Source organism: Carettochelys insculpta, chromosome 6 (genome assembly GCF_033958435.1).
Source record: "Carettochelys insculpta isolate YL-2023 chromosome 6, ASM3395843v1, whole genome shotgun sequence".
Lineage (NCBI taxonomy): Eukaryota > Metazoa > Chordata > Testudines > Carettochelyidae > Carettochelys > Carettochelys insculpta.
The window spans coordinates 116744145-116759614 of NC_134142.1; the positions used below are offsets into that span (position 1 = coordinate 116744145).

At 47.4% G+C, this 15470-nt stretch overlaps 1 protein-coding gene across 3 annotated transcripts in view; it reads right to left on the reverse strand.

The window, feature by feature from the left end:
• PTDSS2 (phosphatidylserine synthase 2) overlaps positions 1 to 15470 on the reverse strand; it is a 92320-nt gene that overhangs the window by 54463 nt on the left and 22387 nt on the right. For all 3 annotated transcript variants that reach the window (XR_012646047.1, XR_012646046.1, XM_074997942.1), the window contains exon 2: positions 3584 to 3685. Coding sequence is in view for 1 of the 3 variants with exons in the window: in XM_074997942.1 (XP_074854043.1) it covers positions 3584 to 3685 (102 nt within the window). In the remaining 2 variants the exon portion in view is untranslated. The remainder of the gene's footprint in view (positions 1 to 3583; positions 3686 to 15470) is intronic.

A 15470-nucleotide genomic window follows, 5' to 3' on the forward strand; every position in this document is an offset into this window, starting at 1 on the left:
CCTCTGCTGGGAGGACTCAATAATGAGGGAATTTGGTTGGGTGTAGTTAAATAAAACTCAATTCCCTTTGATGGTACAAAATACTTTTTGTCCACCCTTTTATTGGTTGGCGGAATAGAAGCTGGAGTTTGCCAGGTGTTTGTAGTAGTCTCTGTGATGGCCTCAACCAGTGGGACGGCTATCTGTGATGACGTTGGAGGTCTCAGATTTTTGAGGTGTTTGTGCTACCTCTCTTGTATTTCCGCTACCAGTATATCCTGAGACTGGGCCAACCTTTTGAACAGTTCCTGAAACTGTCTAAGGTCATCCGGAGGGGACAGATTTCCCGGGACAACCGCCTCCTCTGGAGAGGACAAAGAGGCAACTGTCTGATATGCCTCTGTCTGCTCCTCAGACGCTTGCTGTGTCTGCTCCCCCAGATGTTCCAAAGGGGGATCAATAACTAACTCTGAACCCTCTCTGGGAGGCGAGAGGTGGTGCCTCCTTGGAGGAGGGGATGAGGACTGCCAGTATGGGGGGCATGGATGCAGGGATCTATCCCTATATCTTGAGTAGCGTCGGTGCCGGCGATAGTCCTCGCGGTGGTACGGGTGAGTGTAGTGGCAGGGACATGATCCTGGTGATGAGGATCTGGAGCGTGAGTGTTGCCTGTATCTATGATGGTAGAAGGAGTGAGATCACCTAGATGACAGACATGGGTGGGGATGCTCTGTAGGGGTATCCTCACAGCTGATGCGTTTGTCGAACGTTAGGTGGGCCGGTGCTGATACGGATGGTGCCATGCCCGGTGTCGAGGGTTTTGGTGTGTGTATCGGTGCCGCTGGTTCCGCACTCAGTGCCTGGGCCTGCGGTTCCACACAATCAGAGGTCTTTAGCACCACAAGTCCCTGTTCCCGCACCCCCAATTCCGATGCTCTCAGTGCTGGGGTCATTTGTTTCGGTGCTGTAGTATCCGGCACCTGATGCTTAGAGGCCTGCAGGATCTTCGGTGCCACGTCTTTGGAAGTCCGAGACCCAGGCACTGTCTTTTGCTCCCTAGGCTTTGCACTTCCTTTAGCCACAGATGCATCCCGGCTCTGAGTCTCACTTGTCCTGCTCATGGATAGTACAGGCAAGGATTGAGTGGGGGACACTTGCTTTCTCTTATGACCTGAGGAGGTCAGAGAAGTTGATTTTTGTTTCTGAGGTACTGTCGGGCCCTCCAGAGGGGTCAACTCAGTTGTTTCAGGCTGAAGAGCTTTATCAAATAAAATCATCTTGAGCCTCATTCTCTGTCCTTCCTCGTTCTAGCAGTGAGTTCGGAGCAATAAGGACACTTTTGAGGGACGTGGGCCTCTCCCAGACAATGAATGCATTTGCTATGGCCGTCGGAGGCCAGCACAGCCTCACGGCATGACTCACACTTCTTGAAGCCTGCTGGAGACATCTTTCCTCCTTTTCGTTTTGTAATTTTTTTTTTGAATAACTTAACGTAGCCTAGCCTTAACGAGGATATTTAATGGGTACTAAGAACAACAAACAGGCTGTAGAGAAGCGTTAACTAGTCTATGCTAAAGATAAGAAAAAGAGCTTTCCCCCCTGCTCTCTTCTTTCCTCTTTATCTTTTTTTTTTTAAACTATATACAATAAAAGATTTTAGAGAACAGTTCTTAAAAACTAGCAACCAGTAAAACAAGAAATGGGTTTTATCTTTCCAAACGTTGGAGCCGAAGTGAAGTCCGTCTGCAGCCGCTGGCAGTTGAGAGGAACTGGCGTGGACTGGATCGCGCATGTAACCAAAAGCAGGCGAAGGACCAGCGCGCTTCTGCGCATGCACAATCCAACGAGATACAGATTGAAAATCTCCGATCTGTGGTGCCAGGGTGAGCCTGACACCTACTGTGGAGCACCCACGGGGACCACTTGAAGAAGAATACCTTGTTTCTGGGTAGATTTCTGCAAGACCATATGCCTGAATAAAGTACACAGGACTGCAAGTCTGCTGAACCTTAACTGTAGTCAATATCTTTGGAGTATCTTAGATACTGACAAATTTATTAGGTCATAAGCTTTCATAAGTAAAAACACACTTCATCAGATTGAGTGGGTTTTGCCCACAAAAGCCCAGGATCTAACAAATTTGTTACTCTCTAAGATGCCAGAGGACTGCTTGTTTTTTAAAAGTTACATACTAACATGGCTACCCCCCTGACACTTTATAACTTTGAAGACTCCTTCAGGTTACTATACAAGCAAATCTAATTTCCAAGTCAGTGGCTGTGTCTACACTAGCCCAAACTTCGAAATTGCCATGCAAATGGCCATTTCAAAGTTTACTAATAAAGCGCTGAAATACATATTCAGTGCCTCATTAGCATGCGGGCAGCTGTGGCACTTCAAAATTGACGCGCCTCGCCGCCGCGCGGCTCGTCCCAACGGGGCTCCTTTTCTAAAGGACACCACCTATTTCAAAGTCCCCATCTGCTGGGGACTACCCCACCCCTCTCATCTAAATGGATTGGTGCCAGCTGAGGAGCACTCCCTAAGTGGGCACAGCTGGGTGGAGGGGTGCATGTCCCTGCTGTCTGGGTCACATCCAGGTTTGTCTGCTCCCCTGTGCATCCCAGCCAGAGTGAGAAATGCAGCAAACAGTGCACTTCCCCCGACTCCCTGAAAATGGGGGAAAAAAAGTGTTCTCATATGAGTTAGGGGAAGGGGAGAATTGAGTCTCTCTCCATCCCAAAAGGGTACCTTGGGACTAGGAGGCTCAGAGGAGGAAGAGGGCACACCATCAGACCATCTGGTGATTGTGTTGCATAAAACTATGCAGAAAAGAGACAGTCACATTCTAGGCACATCCCATTTTGCTGGTTCAACGAAACCCTTGCCTTGTTTTATGTTATGATAAGAAGAAACTGTATATCAAATTTGGTGGTCCTTTCTCTGACCATCTACAAGTAGTTCTTGGATGGAGGCAGACAGACACGCTCACAGATAGAAAAACTCTTTCAAACATCTACTAGCTAAAAACTTGAAAAGTAAAGTGAATCAAAGACTGTCTTAAAAATCATAGGAAAGTTTTGCATGAGGGTAAACCACACTTTTTTTCCTGCTCTACTTCTATAGAGGAAAATGTTTGATCAAGCTTGATCAGTTAGAATATAACAATTGTAGGGCTGGAACACATTCATTTACAAAACAGTTCTAAACTTGATTTTCTGAAAGTTGCTGTTTGGAGTACAAGATTCTCATGGTCTCACACAGTCCAAATGTGCAGTTCCATTAAAACCTCCACCTAAGACTGGCATAAGCATACAAGAAATTGATTTACAGTTCACACTGCAAACTTAGCTTGTTTAAATAATGTAAAAGACAGGCCTGGACACGTCAGCAAGGAGGCACAATGAGTTGCCATGGGAAACAAATGAATACATTAACAGATTTTATAATTAGATTTACACATAGGGCACAGGAGCTCATTATTCATTATAATGAGAAACACTACACTGATGAGAGACTAAATGCACACTTGAACCCAATAATCATACAGGTTATGGTTTAGTTTTGCTGGTTTTGTACTGAATGCTATAGCAATGCTGGTTACCTCTTTGTATTGTAGGCTGTATCTTGTGGAGTTTCTTCAAGCAAAGTTACGTACCCCAGGGCACATGTGAGGATAAACAGGACTGTTAAGGTGTGAGCTCTCCTGTAAGGTAGAAAAAAAGTCAATTAACACTAGAAGATCAGAATGCAGGGGTAAATATATGTTTTTACAAAATAACGGCCTACTGGGATATTCTGTTGGCCAGGCTGAAAGCTAGACAGGTGCTGGTAACATTTAAGGTGCTTTACTTTTTCAGAGCATGTTAGATTGTATTTCTGTGATGTATGGAGCTCTAGATTTACATCCATATGTCACAGGTTTATCATTTAAAAAAGTTCTCAAACCCACCTTTTAGTTTCTGTCATAATGTTCCTCCCCTGGAGGATTTTTATAAACACTTGCATAATGAAGGGTGCTGACTTGAAAAATCAAATCAACTGAAAATTTTATAGCCACTATTGTTACACACACATTCACAAAAACTGAAATTCTGTCCTGATTTCTCAGCATGTTTAGTTTGTGTATTTGACTATAAACAAAGTGCTTTCTTCTTTTTTTTTTTAAACTAATTCACAGCACACTGTTAGATTTTTCATTACCAACAATCTGAAGGGTCTTATAAACATCAACCAAAGAGTACTAAAAACCACCTAAATTCCTTTGAAACCATCAGCACCTGCTACTGAAAAGCTGCCTGATGAAAAAAATAGATTGATAGCTCATATGTTGCTTCATTATTACCAAGCAACAATTTCAAGACTTTCCCTACCACTAAACCAACTACATAAATCTTGTGTCACAAAAAAAATCTGAGAATAAGGGAGAGCGATTTCTACATTTCTGCCATACAAAATCTGAACAGCGAGTTCATATTTCACATTTAAAGAGCCCTTCACTTGATACTCAGAACCCCTCTGCTCAGCAGGAAATCTACTGCCACCATGAATTCAACACCACAAAGTCATGCACATATTGATAACCACAAGACCATAGCTGGGTATTCTCATATTAAATTTGACACTAAAATCTCATCTTCAATACTTTTTTAGCTAAAGGTGTAACTGATATGGCAGAGTAGGAATGGTCAAAACAAAGTTATTATTTACATCACTCCTAGTTTTTAGTACTATTTCTACAGTGAGAATAATTTTGTAGCTGCTCATATGTGAGTTAAAACAAGAGAGAAGTTGAGCATTGTGAATCTGCATTATTGCTGCGTACTAGTCTGTTGATCTCAAACCGCAAAAATGTAAAAACAATGAGAAGTCCTGTGGCACCTTATAGACTAACAGATTCAGTGGTGCATTAGCTTTTGTGGCCAAAGACCACTTCGTGAGATGCATCTCAAAAATATAAGATCCCACTCTGGTCTCAGCCATAAAGTGAATTTTTTGGAAAGTTTAATGTCCAATTTTCTGATATCAAACCATACCATAAAAGTGTTTAACTCACAGAAGCCTGTATAGAACTATTTGCTACTAAATCTTAAAGATAGCTTGTGTATAAAACCACACACAGTAAAAATTATCCTAATAAAGGCTAGAACTTTTGACAAACTTGGCTGTGGCTCAGGTTGTGCTGCTCTTACATTTCCCTACTGTGCACTCGTTTCCTTAAAATACAACTAATGCTACTCGGAGAACTACAAGCAATTCTATTAAAATTCCCCCACCACTTTGAAAAACTAAAGCAACAAATAAAAAAAACCCAAAACACTGAGGTCTAAAGTGGGTTTGTCTCAGAACCACAGTTTTCCAGCAACAATAATTGAAGGTTCAAAACATAATCAAGCTCTAAAACAGGATTACTAATCCCAATGGAAAACATGAAATACCTCATAGGCAGGTGCAATCCTCTTCTGCCACTGTTAAGTGTTCAACATTTAAAACTGTTCTCCCACATAATCCAAACAAAGCACACAGATGAAATCCAGAAATGAGCAGTAGCTGTTTAAGAACTACATTCTTGATGAGTTTTGAATATATCGAATTTTATTTTCAGGTTTTACGAAAGCAAAATTCCTGCTAAACAGACATAGCTACATTATGCCTGGAGCCTCTCATAATGCAGAACAAAAGATTCAGATAACACAAACAGTACTTACAGTAACAGAGAGGAAGCCGGGCTAGTCTATACACTATCAAAACAAAAAGCAGTCAAGTAGCACTTTAAAGACTAGCAAAATAGTTTATTAGGTGAGCTTTCGTGGGACAGACCCACTTCTTCAGACCATAGCCAGACCAGAACAGACTCAATATTTAAGGCACAGAGAACCAAAAACAGTAAGCAAGGAGGACAAATCAGAAAAAGATAATCAAGGTGAGCAAATCAGAGAGAGGAGGGGTAGGGCGGGGGGAAGGTCAAGAATTAGACTGAGCCAAGTATGCAAACGAGCCCCTATAGTGACTCAGAAAGTTCCCATCACGATTTAAACCATGTGTTAATGTGCCGAATTTGAATATAAAAGCCAGCTCGGCTGCTTCCCTTTCCAGAACAGTGCGATAATTCTTCTTCAGTAACACACATACCTTTAGGTCATTGACAGAATGCCCCATTCTTCATACTTGGCTCAAACAGTACTTAACATTCATTGGCCAGTCATATGATTCACCCCCTATTTTACACAGCATTAACTAGTTTAAAAAATTAGTTTAATCCCTTCCTAAAGGATATTATGCAATACAACATTGTGTGTATTGATCTAATTTATTTATCCTGACTGTAGGTAGTCTAGTCTATTAATTACAACTGATCACTGTAAACAAGAATGCTGCATTGATGAAATAAGCTTTCTTCTTTTCCTGAAGTTTTCAAGGTTGCATATTACTTTCCATTTATAAATATCTCATTGTTTGTTTTATTTCTTAAATGTTCATGTTAGAAAGGTAATCCAAGAGAAGGTTGCAACGCAGGCACGACTGCTGACCCCATCAACTCCTCCAACTACTTTAAGGCATGAACCTCTCAAACACAGTATCTTGTGGAAAATATTTTTAATCCCTCAGAGGTCTCCCCGAAGTGCCATGCCATGCTCCCACATTGGTGGTAGCTGCAGGGGTGGGGGGAGGCTGCAAAGGCTGAGCAGTGCAGGGGGAGCTGATTGTGCTGTACCCCACCTTATGAAATTTCACGCCCCCACCCCCTTTGGACACTACTGAGCTAGGACACTTTGGGTATCACGTTAAGCAGGGCTCATGCTGCAGTCAAGTCTCCTAGGAGATGCAGCACCCTGTCTAACTGACGTGTAGGTCAAACACCTGCTCCTGCCTTTCACAGGGAATGGGGCTGGCTGGGGTCCCTCACACACTCCCCCCCAGCACATCTGGGGCTTACCCCTGCTGACTGCTGCCAGCCTCCACACACTCCCCACCACACCCAGTGCTTGCACTTGCATCCCACAGTATCTCCTCATGGAGCATTTAGAGAAGCCCAGACAAAGTTGGCTGCAAAATTCAAGCCTCCCTCCCTGGGCTGGGGGGAGGACCAGCAGCACATGTGGATGGGGTCAGACAGGAGGAGAGTAGCGCAGCTCGCTTACCCATGGCTCACTCTCCTCTCTCGCTACCTCAGGCGCATGTTGCAGGCTGATCAGCTGCAACTTTCTGGTGCCCTCTGCCTGACTTCCCCGGGTGGCAAGGAAGCTGCAGCTGCCCGCACATGGCTGGCTCCTCTTGCCTGCAGCCATGCCTAGGAGGAGGAGGCAGGGTTGGGCAGGCAGGGAAGCAGCAGAGGTCAGGGAGCCAGTGGAGGCCACAGTGGGAGTGTGGCTGATCTTGCTGCATCCCCCTTTGGGAAAGGTCACGCCCCTCTCCCCCAGAGGCATGGCCCCACTTTGTGCACCCCTGGGTTAGAGCATGTTCCTGATGGGTGGGAGAGATGTCTGTTCAAATCTTTTCTCTTACCTTTACCCGAACTTGGCTCTCCCACATTCCAAGTGAGTGCTCTGCCCACTGGGTCTAGGTTAAAGGTGGCCTAGCACAGCGTGCACCGCCACCATATATTTCTAAATGAGGCCCAATGCAATATGCCGGAGTGAGGAACCATTCTGAGCCACTGACTCTCAGAAAAATCAGGCAGGGCCCACAAAAGTGAGAAGCTAAAAAAACAATACATAACTCACTAACAGGGTCCCAGACCGAAAAACAAACCCCAAAAAAGAAGAGACTCTCCTCATCCCCCTCCCACACCAGCCCCGCAGCCTCGTGGGGCAGGGTTAGTCGATTTTGTGGGCCTCGCTGGGCTCTGAGGTGGGGCAAAAAATGAGGGGTTCAGTGTGAGAGGGGCTGCCAGGAAGCAGGCAAGAAGTCGGTGTAAGGGGGTGTGATGGAGTGGGGGATACCTGTGTGTGTGTGAGCGGCTCACATAGGGTGTGAGGCTCCTGCTGAGGGTAACCTTGATGACCAGGTAACACCTTTGTACTGCAGACAAAGGAGGAGGTGGAGCCTGAGGGGTTTGAATTGGAACTGGGAGTTGGAAGCAGTTAGTCTGGGCTGAGGGAGAGAGAGACAAAGGAGGGGGCCAGGCCCCAGCTCTGGGGGCCCCTCGGGGCCTCCTCTCCCCAACATGGATGGGACTGGCTGTCTCTGCCTGCTGCACTGACTCCTCTGTACGATGCTGTGTCCTGTCAGCTAATAAACCTGCTGTTTTCCTGCTGAGTGAGAGACTCTCCTGCCTGTGGACGGGGTGCAGAGCTTTGGGAACCCCAGAACCCCATCACACTGGTGTCAGGAGTGGGATGTTCTGCACCCCGAGGATGGAGCATCCAGCAGTAAGTGACCGGGGCCCCGGAAGAAGTGGGGCCTGCGAGACCCAGGTGTGCTGAAGGGCAGTGAGGTGCAGTTCCCCAAGGCGGAGGGGCCTGCGGCCGAACCCAAGCAACTGCGGTCGTGGTCCTCGAGAGGGGGTGTCACACCCGAGGAGGGGTTACTCCTGGGAATCTGTTGGAGTCGGTCCCAGAAGGTGGAGGGGCTGAGAGCCCAACCCCCAGGAACAAGTGACCCCTGAGGAGGCTGACGCTGAATGAGTTCTTCCCAAGACAGTGTGCTCATGGTCCCTGAGAGCGGGTGTCACACTGAAGAAGGGGTTCCGCTGGGAGTCTGTTGGAGTCAGTCCCAGAGGGCGGAGGGGCCTACGGCCTAACCCTGGGCAGCTTGTGATCCGCAAGGAGCCTGGCACACTGAAGGGATTCTTCCAGGAATCGTGGGGTGCAGAGGGCATCAGCCTGAGAGCCTGCAACCACGCTGAGCAACTCCGCTGTGAAGTGGCAGCACCTGGAAACTGAAATCGAGATTAAAGAAGCTGGACAAGGCAGCGTGGATGTGCAGTGGCAGAGCTGAGGGTTAAGGAAAATCCTGCAGAGGTGAGCCCGGATCGGGGCAGGGAACCCTGGACTGCATGGAGCTCTGAACCGAGTGGCCTGCCACAGCTCAAGGAGGGAAGGGGCGATTCCAACCCATCATCTACTAGTGGCCAAGACAGACCTGCGAAGAGTTTTCCAGGCCTGGGCCGAGGAAGGTGCCTGTGTGTCTGTGCAGGAAAGCAGCTGATCCACTGGGAATGGCAAGTTGTCTGTGAGAGAAGCTGCTCCACCTTCTGTGTGTGTGTGGAGACCAGCCGGGGGGCTGGGACAAAGGAGAGAGTGTCTCCCATTGTCTGTCTGTGTTGAACAGCAGCAGCAGCCTGGGGAGAGAGCAGAGCCTGCGTTTGGAAAAGGTGCCAATGAGGAAACTAGCCCATTGTCTGAGGAAGATTCACCAGCCTGGGGTGGCTGGAGAGGGAGCCACCAGGAAAGAGCATTCCAGGTGTGTCTCTGAATCCAGCCATGGGGGCTGGAGCAGAGGGAATGGCTCTGGGATGGGCAGTGGTATCCCTGCTAAGGACACTGGTCCTTGGTGCAAGAAAAGTGCTTCTGCTTCTGGGGAAGTGAATCCTTTGCCTGAGCCTGTGGGGGCTCGAGATGGAGCCAAGATCCCAGAGCTGGATCTGAGGGCAGCTGAAGCCCAGATGGGAAGTGGGCCTACCTCTGTGTCTCTCAGGGGGGATGATGCTTTAACTCGGTCTGATCCAGTTAGTATCATCAGGGAACCCCAGAGACCAGACGATTCTGGTACTTGTTCTTTGCCTGATGCTGAGGTGTTACTGGGAGGGGTTGAGAGGACTCTGTCCTACCAGAGTCATCCTCTCGCCAGGACACAAGAACAGACGGGCAATGGAGTTATGCTGACTGATGAAGATAAAGGAGCTGGTAGCAGAAGGGAGGAAAGGGATCCTAACCTTCTGTCCGGTGGTACTGGCTGTCTGCCTGGAGGGGGATTACGTGGGAATCTGCCTGATGGGCCAGAAGTGATCCTGGGTGTAGGTGAAACCCAGGAGCTGGTTGTGGCTCAAGGGAGCAGTGCCCCTGTGGAACCAGACAGGGGTGAGTTGTTGTTTGGGGGAGCTCTTGAGGAAGAGAATTTCCCTGAAACTTTTCCTGACCCGTCTGTGGGGACTGCAGAAAATGGGAGTGAGGTGAAGGAGAGTGAACAGGAAAGGTGCTTGTCTGTAAGCACCAGAGCAGCCCTTTGCCTGGGGAGAAGTTTGTTTCAGCTCCTGATGGCCAGGACCTGCCTGAGTGTGAAACCACTGGCTGTGCTCTGGAAGGGTCCAAAGCAGGCAGTGTAAAAGTTTCTCAGGAATTGGAAGCTGGTGCAAGTAAAGTAAAAACTATCAGGGAATGTGAGCAGCCCTGTGAGAACCAAGTAAAACAGCTGCACAGCCAATCTCTGTAGGATGCAGGAGAGGGCCAGCAAATCCCCATCTCCAGATGGTGGAAACACGTATATTCTTATACTGGACTCCACTTCTGATTCCATGGGGAGGCAGTAGTTGGAGGTGGAAGGACGAAGGAGCTGTGGGCCTGGTGGGCCAGTAAGGGGTAAACAGGGATTCCTTCATGTGGATTCTGCGTCTGGGACTCACAAAACAACTCTCAGAAAGCAGTTTGGTTTGCAAATTCCCAGACTGGCAGGAAGGGGGCCATCTCCCTGAGATCATCAATGGCCCAGCTCTTGTTAGAAGGGAGGGCACAGCCAGAGAGATCAAATTTCCACCCCAGGGGGCAAGAGAGAAGATTAGAACTTGATGGTGCTAAGAAAGGCCTCAGCCATTTATCCCCAAAATACCAGATTCTCAAGGAGGTTACACAAAAGTTGTGGTCTACCAAAGAGCAACGTAAATGTGCAGTTGCAATGGGTTTGTTCTGTTACTCACGCTGACTGCTGTAACCAAGGGGTGCTGCTACCAAAAGCTGTAGAATTGTACCATGTACTGAAGGTTTGGAAAGAGCCATGTGACATGATGACATTGATGTAGAAGCATGAATTGTATGTTGAAGGAGTCTGTAACTCTGAAATGTCACCATTGTTCCCTGTAACTAGTCTTGCAACCTCTGACATGAGAAGGAACATTCCAAACCTATTGTGTGGCATGGAAGGGGAAACTGAGGCACACAGCCATTGTGGTGGTCTGGCTAAATGCCAAGGGTGGAAGCATTTGTACCTTCCGTCACTGGACTGTAACTGAATTCCAGACATTTGCTGGAGCAGCTGTGTGGGCTGGTGGTCAGATGGGGCAGGACCCAGACCACAAAAGACCTGTTTGATCTGTTGGTGCTGCAGCATCTGTATGGGCTCTGCCCGCCCGACTTGAGAACGTGGCTGACGGACTGGGGCCGAAGCAGCGAGACCAACCAACCCAACGGAACTAAAGGGACTTGGCTGGCTGCATCACATGAAAAGGGCCAATACAAGCTCCTGACTTGGAGCCTCCCCCAGCAGGACTATGACGTGGAGGTGGTGCACATCGAGGGTAGCACTGAGGGTACAGCCGATGCCCTGTCACAAGGGGAGAGCCCCGAACTTCCCCAGGTCACCAGTTGAGTGACCCCGCTCAGTTCGGTCTGGAAGGGGGGAGAGATGTGATGGAGTGGGGGATACCTGTGTGTGTGTGAGCGGCTCACATAGGGTGTGAGGCTCCTGCTGAGGGTAACCTTGATGACCAGGTAACACCTTTGTACTGCAGACAAAGGAGGAGGTGGAGCCTGAGGGGTTTGAATTGGAACTGGGAGTTGGAAGCAGTTAGTCTGGGCTGAGGGAGAGAGAGACAAAGGAGGGGGCCAGGCCCCAGCTCTGGGGGCCCCTCGGGGCCTCCTCTCCCCAACATGGATGGGACTGGCTGTCTCTGCCTGCTGCACTGACTCCTCTGTACGATGCTGTGTCCTGTCAGCTAATAAACCTGCTGTTTTCCTGCTGAGTGAGAGACTCTCCTGCCTGTGGACGGGGTGCAGAGCTTTGGGAACCCCAGAACCCCATCACAGGGGGGGAGCTGGAGCAGTCTGGGGCTGTGGGGTCAGACATGGGGAGGCACTTAACTGGGGCTGCTCCCCCCATCACTCCCAGGCACTGCCCCCCCCCACTACTCTGATTGGTGGAATTCTGGCCAATTAGAAAGGCGGGATGGGAGGGAGCCACTCCATGTGCTGCTTTCTCCCAGCTGGGAAGAGGAGCAGTAGTGACAGAGCCCAGAACCACTTCTCAGCTCTGGTCCTGACTTGCCTGACTCTGGCTTGCAAGGCTCCACAGTCCCCACACCACTGTGGGCTACATGCCAGGGAGGGGAGCCCCAACACTCGCAGAGGGGAGTCAGATCCAGGCAAGCCATGGGCTGGATCTGGAGCACAGGCCGGGAGTTCTCCACCCCAAAGTAAGCAGTCTGTAATCATATCCACTAAACTGACTTCCATATGCAAAAGAGTTGGGCCAACATCCACCTTCCCTGGTTTGTGAATCACTCTTGGGCTTAGCGAGAAATAGGTATTTACATTATGCCTACTGCAAGACAGCTGTGCATATACCCAGATATAAAAATGTAGAGTACTGAAGGAACTTTCACCCGGGAAATGTGGGCTTAGGGCGCATTTAGGTTTTGACAGACCTCAATGGGATTTTGGGCACCATATGTGATCTACAAAAACACCTTTGTGATTACATTCCAAAAAGAGTGTAAACACAGCATCCCTCAGGAGTGAAGAAGAGTCCAGGGACACAACACATAGAAAAAGAGCCATTAGTGGTGATGTGGCAAAAAGAAACTAGACAGAGTTTGGGTAATTATAGTAGAGGGATATCTGAACATCCTGGGAAAAGACTGTCAGATATATACCTTGAAATACTGAACAAACTCAAAATACATTATTCTAGAAAAAAAACTTAGTTGAAGATGGAGGTTGTAGAGTGCTCTCCACCAGGTTTTCCTTATGACCATTCCAGTGACTGAATCATGTCTTGCTTTCAAATAATGACAATGCCCTTAAATTTTTAATACTCTCCCCTAAAAACTTCCTGACAAGCCCATGAAAAATGTACCTAGCGCATCTGTATTTGCAGATCACTTACTACTCTGGCATGTAGGCACAGTTTATGAATTTTTTAAAAAGTGAGTTTGCGTGCGAGTATTCAATAAATCTACCACTTGATGCAATAAGGTTTCATTTGGCTGATCTGGGGGAGGAGGACATCAAACAATAATTGCTTCAAAAATTCCCTGAGCCATTTCTAAATCTTATTTGTATCCTGTATAAAGGTTGTAGCTCCATTTATTCAAAGTTAGAACAAGTTCTAACTCACCAAAAAACTTTTTAGGGTTGTGTTACTATGGAAGTTGAGGGAGAGTAAGACCCACTCAATGAAGAAGATTTTGCCTTAGTTTTGAAGAAGGAAACACTGCTATGTCTCTAACGCTAAAGAATTTGATCTGCAGAACAAGGGTTCAAGTCCTAAGAACTACAAGCTTAGTATTACTGGAAGTAAAGAAAACTCTCAAGCACCAAGCCTTCAATCACATATGCTTAACTTCAACCATGTGAATAGCCTCGCTGAGGTCAAAGAGACTACTTACTTACATACTTAAAGTTACGCATGCACATAAGAGTTAGGTCCAATCCTACAGTGTTAGTTTCCAACAATACAAGAAGGCAACCATAGAAGGCAATATATTCACAGAAACAGTGCCCAGTCTTCCTCTGAATGGCGCCCGTGGCAAGACTCCTAGAACTATTCTACAGTACTGCTAAGTTGAGCTAAGTTACGTAACCAGTTATGTGAATAATGTAGCCGAAGTTGGTGTACTTACATCTTCTTGCTGCAGTGTCTGCACTGTCATCAGCTGACTGATGCTCTCATGTCAATGCCACTTATGTTGCTGATGGAGTATCAGAACTGATAAGAGAGCACTAAGAGGTTAATTTATCATGTCTATCCTTGATGCAATAAATCAACCCCCACTGGATTGATCGCTGCCCATCACTCTGATGGGTAGCACCTGCACCTAATCAATTCCAAGGAAGAAGGACTGGGCCCCTGATAGTACTGAAATATCAGCAACTTTGTTCAATGACAAACCATTTCCTTCAAGTACAGCTAGCACACAAGCTTCCAAGGAGAAAGTTTAAAGTAGAAACAAACTTTTGAGCTAAACGGAGACACAGTCGAGCTTTTACATCCCCAGCAAGAAGCAGCTCAAAGAGTTGACCATTTTGCAATGAGCTTTGTCTTCAAGTATGCCTGCTGGTTTAAGCTAACCCAGTTTTCTAATCCACAATTACCCAGGGACAAAACAGAATTCAGAATGAAGGCTGAATACTGATCTAACTAAGGAAAAGCTATTGCTCTCCATTATAAAACAGAATTCAGTAGAACTACAATGGACCCCTGACTTATGCAGACGTCGCGTTCCCCCACTAAGTCAAATTTTGCGTTGCTCAGTGCTGATGCACCGGTCAGTTTCCCCACTCCTGTGGGTGGCTGAAAGCTGGAGCCTGCACTGGTCAGGTTCCCAGATCCTGTCAATGGTGGTAGCCTGACTCTAGCTGTCCCTGACTGGCCAGTTTCCCAGCTCCCCTGAGTGGCGGGCAGCCCAGTGCCAGGCACCATCTCCCCACCATTGAGACTCACTTAAGCCGAAATACGCGCAACTTGAGTACGTGTATCTCAAGGTTCTACTGTACAAACCTCATGTCTTTACTGCTTTGTTTAGCTGCTTTGTTTCTATTCTTTTTAGAACATGCAACACAGAACTGTATTCCTTCCTGATTTCTATTCCACCCACATATTTCTCTCCCATATTTGATGCTCTTTCTGTGATTTCTCTCTCATCTGCCTCCTTGGTTTAGTTTTTTTTAAACTATATTACAGCAGTACCTGATGGGCCTATGTATATTCTGCACTCTGCTGTGCTTTCCAGACAGCAGTAGATACTGTACCCGCCCCAGAAAAAAATGTAAGTTAGAGGTTCATAACATATATCATGGGTCAGCAACCTTTCCGAGGCAGAGTGCTGAAATTTGACCTTTTGACCTCTATGTACAGTCCGAGTGCTAACGATACTTTTTTATGTCACTAATAGTCCTACTTACAACAGCTTCATTAGTAAATAAATTAAGATACAGAGCTTTACTGTTTAGCTGTGGATGGTGGCAGGAGAAAGAGCTCAGGTATCCAGAAGTGAGGCTGGCATGTGCTGGGATGGAAGCGAGATGAGGGGGAGGAACTGGGCAGCCCTCGGGAAGCAGGACATCCAAACACCTCGCTGGAATTAACCACCTCCTTGAAGGATTGTGGCAGCCATTAGTGAGGCAGCAAGACAGGGCAAAAAAGGAAAGCAAGAGGGCTTGGCCCCCATCTCAGACAGGCAGAAGTGGGGGCAGATAGACTAAAAATTCCCTGCTCCAGGACAGATGGCAAGGGGGGTGCAGAGGGGCTCAGTCCTTTTTCCGGAGGTGGCAGATAGACAGTGGGAGGGTCAGAGAGGCTCAATCCCTGTCTCTGTGGAGGGGCAGACGAAGGCATGA